Source organism: Schistocerca nitens, chromosome 1, assembly GCF_023898315.1.
Source record: "Schistocerca nitens isolate TAMUIC-IGC-003100 chromosome 1, iqSchNite1.1, whole genome shotgun sequence".
Lineage (NCBI taxonomy): Eukaryota > Metazoa > Arthropoda > Insecta > Orthoptera > Acrididae > Schistocerca > Schistocerca nitens.
This window is the reverse complement of record NC_064614.1, coordinates 960870808-960883234: the sequence shown is the minus strand read 5'-3', so window position 1 is coordinate 960883234 and position 12427 is coordinate 960870808. Positions and strand designations below refer to the sequence as shown.

Sequence of the window (12427 nt, the reverse complement as noted above, 5' to 3'; positions counted from 1 at the left end):
ATGTTTTTATATAGAACGTGTTTTACAGTCACGACTCTTCTGCGTTTGTGAAATTCGAACTAAATGTTCTCAGTTTGTTACTGAAATGATGCGAACGGACTGGGATTTGGACCTCTGTACTCCACAAAAACGTCAGCGCGGCCTCGCTCGGCAGAGCTGCCTAGAGCTCGGCTATTAAGCACGCAGCCGGGCAAAGAGTGAGCACGGGAAACTGTCCGTCGCGATAGCACTCGAGGGTTCCGCGGCCGGAAGCTCGTAACGGCTCACATGCGGCATATATGGACGCGCGCAGGTGACAGAGCGGGTGTGCAGTGTTGACATGGCGGCCGGCAGTGCGACGTTGCTGCTGCCGCTGCTGCTGGCATTCGCGCTGTCTGCCTACGGGACTGCTGAGGGTAATGAGCTAAGACATCGGTATGTCTTTCCAATCTACATCTACAAGAATACTCCGCAAGCTGACGGTGTGTGGTGGAGGCTGCTTCTGCTACCACTAACTGATCCCCCCTTCCTTGTTCCCCTCTCGAGAGTCGCATGACAACTATCGGTAACCCTGTGTATTAGCTCTAATTTCTCGATTTTCCCGTCGTGGTCATCTCGCGAGATGTATATGGGAGGAAGCAATGTGTTGGCCGACTCCTCACGGATAGTACTCTCTCGAAATTTCAAGAACGAATCACTCCGTGCCGGCCGCTGTGGCCGAGACGTTCTAGGCGCTCCAGTCCGGAACCACACTGCTGCTATGGTCACAGGTTCGAATCCTGCCTCCGGCATGGATGTGTGTGATGTCCTTAGGTTAGTCAGGTTTCAGTAGTTCTAAGTCTAGGGGACTGATGGCCTCAGATGTTCAAATGACTCTGAGCACTATGGGACTTAACATCTGTGGTCATCAGTCCCCTACATCTTAGAACTACTTAAACTTAACTAACCTAAGGACATCACACACATCCATGCCCGAGGCAGGATTCGAACCTGCGACCGTAGCGGTCACGCAGTTCCAGACTGAAGCGTCTAGAACCACACGGCCACACCGGCTGGGCCTCAGATGTTAAGTCCCATAACGCTTAGAGCCATTTTTGAATCACTCTGCGATGCACAATGCCTCTTCTGTGGTGTCTGCCACTGGAGTTTGTTGTGCATCTCTGTAACGCTCTCGCGCCGACTAAGCGATCCGATGACGAAACGCGCCTCTCTTCTTGGGATCTTCTGTAGATCTTCTACCTGAGGTCCCGTTGATAAACAACTATTCGTTGAACAAGAGCGTGGTAAGACAGGTGTCTTGCACTTGCCTTACCTGTACCTGTTTCATATGGTCGTTCCACTTAAAGTCGCTCTGGATAGTTAATTTCAGATATTTTATGGTAAGTACTGTTTCCAGCAATTTGTCATCAATAGTGTAGTTGTACAGTAGTGGGTTTCTTTTAATATGTACGCACATTATGTTACATTCATTTACGTTCAGGGTGAGAGCGTGGAGATAGAGTCACTGCAGAATAACGTGACCAATAGATGTGCAGAAGGCAGAGCAAGCTTGGGGAGAGCGGTTGTGGTTAAGATTGTGGGCAGGCAGTCACCACGATTCAGGGGAAATGCCGAACCCTGGAGGGGAAGTGGTGTTCTAAACTGAAGCCTGTGGTCACATTTAAGTGGAGCCTCTCCACACCCACAGTGCCATGATAACCAACCAAAAATATCTGCTCTCATCTCTACTTTGGTTACAATCTAAAAAGAATTCCACTGGAAAAGCAGTGAATTATTTCCGTCTAACTTGTTAACCGATTTTAATTTTGATAAAAAAATATGAGTGGTAGATTTTGAGTAAAATCCGCATTTCTCTTGTTGCCATATTAGAATTTGCGTCTTTTGCCAAATCACAGTCGAGGTTTCACAATGTCACCTCACTAACATTATGTGTAGACACAACTAAGAATTCTGAAACAGTGGTTACTTAAGTGAAGAACTGAGGACAAGTAAGGTCAGTAACTGTTGTTCCAGCACCTACAGCATTTTTTGTTTCACCAGCTATCGATGGCCCTTACGAATTGCATTCTTTAATCAAAAAAGTCTGTAGTTTGTAGAATAAAACAGTAGATACTGAAGTTTTGCGTACTAATCTTATCGCAAAATAGTCTCCCCTTTGTGTGCTATCATTTACCAAATTCTCATTTCGATACCTCAAAATCCGTTTATCAGATATGAGGAATGTTACAGATATTTCAATATGACATTGCTGGTGTGCATTAATTTGGTCAAGATTGGTGACAGATAGAGACCTCTGTCCAAGTGTAAAGACAAATTCAGTATGTTAGCTAGATTTCATATGCAGCAACATATTTCGTAAGTGCATTAACACAGAATCATAGCGACCCCTATTTCTCATTGCAAACTTTTTCGAATTTCACGCAGTGTTTTACTTAAGTGCAAATGCCACCATGAAGTAGTGGAGGTGCAATTCGATGGCTGAAGCCCATGCACAAAGGAAAATCCCGAGCAACTTATAAGTTCCAGCAGTTGTGCCTGAAAACGATTGACTTAACAGTATGACCAATAATTCAATGTCCAAAGTTAACACACTTGCTATAGTGAATTTTGACTTCTAATCTGAATTTCCATGGATCCTATTGTCCTCCGTATGCATTTGATTACACACTGGCTCAATATATTGACAATTTTAAGGAGACAAAGAAGAAATTTCTTAAAAATTTCATGCTGTTGGAGGGAAAGGCAATTAAAAACAGTGGTCAGGCCTATGGAGCATGCAGAAATGAAAGAAAGGTGGAATTTGAGGCAGCAGTTAAGGTTCTCGTGGATGGGGGTGCAATGGGGAGTTTTGATTCGATTTTATAAGACACAGAATTTGTGAAAATGTTGCTGATATTTGAGGTGCGGGAACTTTATGAGCTACTACAAGATACGGCTGGCAGAGTGTAAATGGATATGGAAAGTGAGAAGAAGTGCATTCCATTCATAGACTTGGAGCGTTAGAGATTACTACTACATTTAAGGAGATGAAGCTGGAGTAGAGGAGGGTCTTTTAGGTACGTAAGTGGAAAGATCTAGTCCTATGGTTTTCTGGTTAATCATTTTAGCAGGTTTTGTGTATTGTGGCCTTTCTTTCGGGTAAGAGTCAAAAGATAGCTTTTGATGGAGTTTTAGTCGAAGATATTTTAGTTAGGTGAACTGAGCAGTTGTGTAATGTGAGACAGGTCTCAAGGGTGAAAAGCTGGCGTGGTTTACCCTATAACTGTTTCATATGTTTTGCAGGATTGTTGGAGAGATATCATTAGTTACATCATGAGATGAAATTATTGGGTTTCGAAGGATCGTTGGGACGAATGGGCGGTGGCTTACATAACAAGTAAAATAATATCATGAAACCGAAGTGGGATGCGGAAGAGAATGGCTTAGGAATATCGACTGTGTATAGGAGATGAAGGAATGGTGATAGGACGGGGCCTTGGGGAATACCAAAGTTGAGAGGAAAACAGACTGACGGAAAAAATTACAACACAAATTTTAATTAATGTAGATTAATGAAATTTTGGGAATCCATTCGTGTAGGTAAACATATGTAAGCCATAAACAGTATACAATCACATGTTATGTAAGCACAACATAAGCAATTGCAAATGTGAAATTTTGGTACATTAATAACCGGTGTAGCCGCCAGAATGTTGAATGCAAGAACGAAAACGAGCAAGCATTGTACAGGTGCCGGATGTCAGTTTGTGGGATGGAGTTCCATGCCTGTTGCACTTGGTGGGTCAATCCAGGGACGGTTAATGCTGTCCGTGGATGACGCTGGAGTTGTCGTCCGATAGTGTCCCATATGTGCTCGATTGAAGACAAATCTCTTCAAATGTGTGTGAAATCTTATGGGACTTAACTGCTAAGGTCATCAGTCCCTAAGCTTACACACTACTTAACCTAAATTATCCTAAGGACAAACACACACACCCATGCCCGAGGGAGGACTCGAACCTCCGCCGGGACCAGCCACACAGTTCATGACTGCAGCGCCTCGGACCGTTCGGCTAATCCCGCGCCGCGAAGACAAATCTGGTGATCGAGCAGGCCAAGGCAACACGTCGACATTCTGTAGAGCATGTTGGGTTACAACAGCGGATTTTGGGTGAGCATTGTCTTCTTGGAATGCTTTTCACCAATATAAATATGTAACACGTCAGCCTCAGTTGCAAATAGAAACCAATCTTTACCTAAGTTTCAGCCAAAATAATTTGGCCTTCTTCAGAAGCTATTGACACTAAAGTATTGGATGCCAAAGTTTGTCCATGGCAAGTATAAAACTATAGCACCGTAATACCCAGTCATAAATCTACATTACTTAGCTGATGAGACACAGCAGGCCCCACTGCGCGGACGAGATCGGTAGGCCGCGAGAGCTAAGCCGGAACTACATTGCAGCGAGCAGCTATGTTCGAGCGCCGCTGATGGTCAGGCGCATGCGAGCGTGGAAATATACATGCATAAACAGTAGCTACCTTTACGTTACGAATTAGATTAATATAACTATTAAAACTGTTAATGACGTAATCTGTAACCGAACTTACTTCTGAGGATTCCCTATAAACGGATTCGGAGCTCGTAAGCCATTACTCGGCAAAATTATTCGTCAATTTTGAATACATTACTATTCGACTAAAGAAAGTGGAGTCAGGCGTCGGCGACTACAAAGGCACCGTAACACCAGGACCGGTGAAGCAACGGTTGAAAATCTTCGAAAAAGTTCTTATTTCTCAATTGCAACTGGTCATTAAGTAGGATTTCTTTATCAAGAAATAGGTGTTTAAAGATCTGCTACTCCTCAAGGATGTCAAGCCTAGTGCCTTTAACCTCGCAGTTTAATAGGTCTGTGTTATTTCGTGGATTGGGAGCATGGGCCAAATGAACAAGGTGCTCGGCAAAAGTGCCATCACCACATTTCATGGGTATATTTTCTGTATATCTAACTGAGAGGGCTCTCCCTATCTGGCCGTAGTGACCTGTAGTGATTGCCCGAGCTATTACATCGGCGCAGCTCTCGCGGCCTACCGACCTCGTCCGCGCAGTGGGGCCTGCTTTTTCTCTTCAGCTAAGTGATGTAGATTCATGACTGGGTACTACGGTGCTATAGTTTTATACTTGACATGGCCAAACTTTGGCATGCAATAGTTTGGTGTCAATAGCTTCTGAAGAAGGCCGAATTATTTTGTCTGAAACCTAGGTAAAGATTGGTTTCTATTTGCAACTGAGGCTGACGTGTTATATGTTTAATTATCACAGTTGCTGACGGGGCTGCACGATGTTAAAAATCCTTTTCACGAATGACAGCACAACAGGTCGAATCACCGGAGTGACGTACAATTTTTCAGTCACGGTTCTTGGGATAAGCCGGCCGAAGTGGCCGCGCGGTTCTGGCGCTGCAGTCTGGAACCGCGAGACCGCTACGGTCGCAGGTTCGAATCCTGCCTCGGGCATGGATGTGTGTGATGTCCTTAGGTTAGTTAGGTTTAACTAGTTCTAAGTTCTAGGGGACTAATGACCTCAGCAGTTGAGTCCCATAGTGCTCAGAGCTATTTCTTGGGATAACCACTAGAGTGCATGTGCCCTCAACTGGCCTCCCTCTACCCAACAGTCAGCCATCACTGGCGCCGAGACAGAACCGGCTTTCATCCAAAAACACAACATGCCTCCATCCTGCCCTCCAATAAGCTTTCTGCTGACACCACTGAAGTCGCAAATGACGATGCTTTGATGACAATGGAATGCACGCTACAGGGTGTCTGGCTCGGAGCTGTCCTTGAAGTAACAGATTTGTACCACTTTGTTGTGTCACTCTGGTGCCAAATGCTGCTCAAACTGCTGCTGCAGATGCAGTACGATGCGCCAGATCCATATGCCGATTACGATGATCTACCCTCTCGAAAGTGTCACGTGGCCGTAGGAGTCCTGTCTTCTCGTTGACAACCGTTGCCAGCTATAATTTACAACAAACCATGACTACATGAGGCAGCTACTGGCATTGCATTAATCCACTCAGCACAATGTGGGGTTGTCCTACATAAGGGTCCTAATGAAGTATCTACGATGACCAAGTGTTTGATGATTTTATAGTACGATTGAATTGGTGTACTTCGGGAATGCAATTGGGTTTTAAGACAAACTCTTTTATGCTTTCTATCGTTAATATTGCGGTAGCTGTTTGTCGTACCACACATAATACGACCTAGACCACACATAAGTAACTATGTATTCTGACATGGTTGTCACATTTTCTTGTATTTTAATTTATATTATTCTTATTTATATTAGTTAATTTTTATTAAAAAATAATTCTTCCACTGTTCCACTGGACCTACGAATGTATGCAGTACATCTGATGTGTTTCATAGCATATTACAACTGTGTGTTACGGTTTTATGAATAATAGCTTACACATATGTTCATATATCATGTTTTATTTGAATAAAATAGGGAATACTATTAACAACAGCATGACATAGGCAGAAGCATATGTGCCCTAATGTTACATATAGTTTTAATGATATACAGCCGGCCGGAGTGGCCGTGCGGTTCTAGGCGCTACAGTCTGGAGTCGATCGACCGCTACGGTCGCAGGTTCGAATCCTGCCTCGGGCATGGATGTGTGTGATGTCCTCAGGTTAGTTAGGTCTAATTAGTTCTCAGTTCTAGGCGACTGATGACGTCAGAAGTTAAGTCGCATAGTGCTCAGAGCCTTTTGAACCAATGATATACAGTATATCTCTTACAGCCACTTACATAGTTAACATGATACCTGTAAATTGTTAACGTATGTTCTATATTTTTTATAATTTTTTATAATATACATTTCTTCTACTCATTGTACAGGGGCCTGAAGATGGCATCAATGTAATGCCGAAACTGGTAGCACATAGAAGTTCATAAAATAAAATAAATTTCTACAATACATACGGCTGTTGGTAAATTACTGCATCAAGAAAAAAATAATTTACAATGGCTGCATTCCTGCCAAGTCTTTTTGCAGTATGGCAGAAGGAACATCCAGCTTCTCGTAGACCTATAACACGACCTCGTTGAAACTCAGTGATGTGTCGATAAAGACGCGTTCGTCACCTTAAAGCATTTTGATTTAACATCAAGCCCCCGCGTCCAATCGCAAAGGTAACTAACGCGCACGACCGTTAAAGGAAACCTGAGCTGCATCCTCATAGTGGTGTTACTAGCGGCACTCTACAGCGGATGGCGCGTAATTTGAATAGAGATCGTCTTTCGGATGTAGAAACATACCTACCAACTTTCGCTTATGCCGCACAGCGCCTTTTTTGGGGTTGCGATTTTTTTTCCATCAGTGTATTAATGATGGTGTTGTTCATTGTTATACAGAATGAAATGTGTATTCTTATAGAACAACTATCGAAGGAATTCCAGCCGGCCGAAGTGGCCGCGCGGTTCTGGCGCTGCAGTCTGGAACCGCGAGACCGCTACGGTCGCAGGTTCGAATCCTGCCTCGGGCATGGATGTGTGTGCTGTCCTTAGGTTAGTTAGGTTTAACTAGTTCTAAGTTCTAGGGGACTAATGACCTCAGCAGTTGAGTCCCATAGTGCTCAGAGCCGTTTGACCCATTTTTTTTGAAGGAATTCCACCCAATAATATCCAAACAGCAGACTCTGTACACGATTTATTAAAATGCCAATACTAAACTCTTTTAAATAACAACAAATTCTATAACTTACAGAACTTAACAAATGGTTAAAAGACCGAGCTCTAAAAACAATAACGGCGGCTTGCCACCATAAAATCAACAACCTTTTACAATAGTGCTTTTAGAGTTTACCCAAAAGACAAAATCCAATAATAAGTTAGCTTGGCATTACAATTTAAAATGATTTATATAAAAAAACTTTGAGAAAGATAATGGCGCTTGGCACCATAAAATGAAAGAAGCGCAACACACAACCAATAAATATAATAACAAATAATAATTTGATACAACCAAAGGGCGAGGGCAACTCCCAACGCAATCACAGACGAGCGAGCTCTCAACACTTCGGAGCCTTCCCACTAGAAACGGTCCCCGAAATAAACCGCTGAGAGCTCCCCGACATGCCTCCCACAACTGCCCATCACTTACGCACCTTGGTTATGTTCTCTAACACACGACAGATAGTATCAACACAAGATAAAATTCAAAAATACAGTATAACATCCAGACAGCACATGATAACCACGGCGACGTTAACTCGGGCGCTCTTAATAAGTGCCGGAAGCCAACACACAAATCTCAAACAATTCTCGCTTCTTAAAACGAAACAATAAAAGCCAAGCGCACACGTACAGGAAAACCACAGTCTTAGACGTGCCTTAATGACAACAAACGCGACTATTCCACCAAGTTAATAATAACACAGTAAACAAAATACTGAACATACCACTAAATGCTGTTACACAACCAAATTGACGAGATCGTGTTGTTCAGGTCCCAGAAGACCACATATACCAAGCAGCAAAAAAATGGTTCAAATGGCTCTGAGCACTATGGGACTTAACATCTATGATCATCAGTCCCCTATAACTTAGAACTACTTAAACCTAACTAACCTAAGGACAGCACACAACACCCAGTCATCACGAGGCAGAGAAAATCCCTGACCCCGCCGGGAATCGAACCCGGGAACCCGGGCGTGGGAAGCGAAAACGCTACCACACGACCACGAGATGCGGATTACCAAGCAGCAGTAATTCACTATGTATATACTGTACAAAAGCGCCCTTCTTAGGCAGACTTTACCAAACACATCGACTGCCAAATGTACCATACATGAACGCAACTCCGGGCAGGACTCCAGTTGAGCAAATAAATTAGTACCAACAAATACCGTAACGAGCCACACACACAGCAAAAAGTTCTAACAACACCGTCCCACATGAGAAAAGTTCAGAAACCGCTGCTGGAGCTTCCAGGGGAAAATCTGAAGAGCCAACCAACCCCACACCCTAACCTGGCAGACGACTCCAAAGGCCGGCCGAAGTGGCCGTGCGGTTCTAGGCTCTGCAGTCTGGAACTGCGTGACCGCTACGGTCGCAGGTTCGAATCCTGCCTCGGGCACGGATGTGTGTGATGTTCTTAGGTTAGTTAGGTTTAACTAGTTCTAAGTTCTAGGGGACTAATGACCTCAGAAGTTGAGTCCCATAGTGCTCAGAGCCATTTGAACCATTTGAACGACTCCAAAATTCAGCAACTAGTTGTCTCCAGGCCAGAGTATCACAGGACTCCACCGGACCTCCACATCAGACAGGCAGGAAGAACAAGTACGCCGACTCCAATTACTCACAACCGCACGGCCAGTACAGCGGCGAGTCGCCTCCACCCCAGACCACTCTGCTCATATTGCGAGGCACAACAACCTTAGCGCTAGTCACTAGCAGGTCAGGCAGAGCGAACTTCACGTTCCGTGCAATACCCGGAAAACCAACTACCCTCTCGCTTTCCGCCGGCCACCGCAAACACACGCGAGCGACATCATAGGAAATCGACAGCGGAGCGCCACCCGCACCAGGGCAGCGAACTATAATCGCTTACAGTGCGCGCTCTGAACAGGATCACAGGATAGCGGCGCTCGCCATATCACAGAACACTGCCCCTTTGTTATACAGGGTGTTACGAAAAGCTGTGGCCAAACTTTCAGGAAACATTCCTCGGACACAAAGAAAGAAAATATGTTATGTGGACATGTGTCCGGAAACGCTTACTTTCCATGTTAGAGCTCATTTTATTACTTCTCTTCAAATCACGTTAATCATGGAATGGAAACACACAGCAACAGAACGTACCAGCGTGACTTCAAACACTTTGTTACAGGAAATGTTCAAAATGTCCTCCGTTAGCGAGGATACATGCATCCACCTCCGTCGCATGGAATCCCTGTTGCGCTGATGCAGCCCTGGAGAATGGCGTATTGTATCACAGCCGTCCACAATACGAGCACGAAGAGTCTCTACATTTGGTACCGGGGTTGCGTAGACAAGAGCATTCAAATGCCCCCATAAATGAAAGTCAAGAGGGTTGAGGTCAGGAGAGCGTGGAGGTAATGGAATTGGTCCGACTCTACGAATCCATCGGTCATCGAATCTGTTGTTGAGAAGCGTACGAAAACTTCGACTGAAATGTGCAGGAGCTCCATCGCGCATGAACCACATGTTGTGTCGTACTTGTAAAGGCACATGTTCTAGCAGCACAGGTAGAGTATCCCGTATGAAATCGTGATAACGTGCTCCATTGAGCGTAGGTGGACGAAACTAAAATGATCTGTAACACGGAAATTAAGCGTTTCCGGACACATGTCCACATATTATTTGCGTGTGAGGAATGTTTCCTGAAAGTTTGGCCGTACCTTTTTGTAACACCCTGTATTAATAACATATTGTTGTTAGACTGTTCTACACAATCAGAGAATTAACATTTATTCAGGTCATTTTATATGGTTGTTGCAATGTCACAAATTTTAGGGGTAAAAAAGCATGTCGATTGTAATGTGTTGCAGGGAAGTATCGGCATGGCTGACCTCGGGGTCACGGCCGGGGCGAACCGCGAGAGGCACAAGGGCGGGCAGCAGCTCTGGGGGCAGCCGGACGTCCAAGACGGGGACGAGCTCTGGGGGCGGCGGCTCAACGAGCACCGGCGGCCGGCGGGCGTCAGACGCGGGCCAGAGTTCCGCAGGCGGCAGCGCGACCGGGCAGAAGGTGAAGGCCACCACCAGCAGGCCCCTGCCTGCCAGGGACACGACCGCCCCGTCGTCCACTGGCCGCCGGCGGACGACAACGACGAGAAAGACGACGACGACGTCGACGATGACCACCACCACCACTGCCAGAGCGCCGTCTTCCACTGCAGCAACTAGCGCCAGCTCACCGGCGCTGACCCCGTCGACGACACCGCGGCTACGCGTCTACAACTCGACGAGCACCCCCACGTCTGCTGCAGAGAGCAGCGAGTCTGCCTAACAAATATGGCGAGCTTAAGACGTAAATGTTATTGTGGCAGTGTACAACTACTGTTCCTTTCTGTGACCTATTATGGAGAAAGAACCAGTAACAGTGACGAAGAGAATGTGCACGTGTGTTTGCCTCTCCTTGAAGCTTATACTTCCGCTTTGCTACTAAATATTGAATAACTATTTCAAGTTTTTTTCTACAATATGTATTCTACTTTCAATAAATCCTCATACTATAACGTTGGTTTTGTCGTTACAACATACATTATGTGTAAACTCCCTTCACACCCGCAGTGTAGACTGAGGGGACATCTCCTAATAACGTGTCAGATTTCCTGACAATTCGACAGGACCTAGCCTATTCCATGCAAGCACAGCCCACACTATAATGGAGCCAACACCAAGCTGCACCCTGCCTTGTTAACTTCGTTCCAGGGCTTCGTGGGATCAGGGTCACATTATTTATTTAACCTGATCAGATTAGGGCCATCAGGCCCTCTCTTACATCGGACCAGTGTTCCACACATGCAGCATTTCACACATCAGAGCTACATCATGAACATAGTTTAAATGAGAAAATTAGATTACTCTAGTGACAATATGCATAAAGAGTAATGACTAAGACCTAATAACGTAAATGCTGGCAGTATTTTTACAACAGGTGCTATACATACAAATTATGATAAAAGCAATAATAATAACAGTAAAAAATATCAAATAATAATGATAAACATGAGAAAAATTGGCAATGGTAATGAAGATTTGTGCAGGTGTACATTAATATCTTGCTAGTATACCGAGTTTTGGGCAAGGGAGATTTAAGGAGGGGCAAAGAGGGAAGTAATGAGGTGAAGTGCATTCATGTACAGAGGAAGGCATTACTGTTGCTTAAGTAGATACGTCATTAACTGTCTTTTGAAGCCGGACATGTTTTTAAGTTCTCTAACATAACGAGGGAGGTTATACCAGAGTTGGGTTCCCGCTTCTGTAAAGCACTTGGAGAAGGTGACTGAGCGATGCAGTGGAACAGAGAGGATTTTATTATGATGGGAACGTGTGTTTCTGTCATGTTGTTCCGACATAAGCGTTAAGGACGAGGAGAGATATGAGGAACAGTGTACGTTTATAAGGCAGTAGATGACACACAATGTATGGAAATCTCTGCGTTTGTCTGCACGCAGCCAGGACAATTTTGCATATGCTGGTGAAATGTGATCAAAAAGTCGAACGTCACAGATATATCGGACGCAGGCATTCATGACCTATTCCAGACGTCGCGAATTTTCCTGAGAGAGGCCTTGTAGGATAATATCGCTGTAGTCAATGATTGGGAGTGTAAGTGTTTGTACTAATTTCTTTCTCAGATCGAAGGGGAAGAGTTTTTTTTACAGTTTTGTAGGACATGAAGGGAAAAGCTGATGCTTTTTTGCACACTG

At 44.7% G+C, this 12427-nt stretch overlaps 1 protein-coding gene across 1 annotated transcript; it reads left to right on the top strand.

The window, feature by feature from the left end:
* The first annotated feature begins 314 nt into the window (after nucleotides 1-314).
* Nucleotides 315-11230, top strand: LOC126237469 (uncharacterized). Its single transcript, XM_049947614.1, has 2 exons — nucleotides 315-414; nucleotides 10542-11230. Exons 1-2 carry the CDS (start codon nucleotides 320-322, stop codon nucleotides 10999-11001), a joined length of 555 nt encoding a protein of 184 aa, XP_049803571.1. The 5' UTR covers nucleotides 315-319; the 3' UTR covers nucleotides 11002-11230.
* Nucleotides 11231-12427: the final 1197 nt, after the last annotated feature.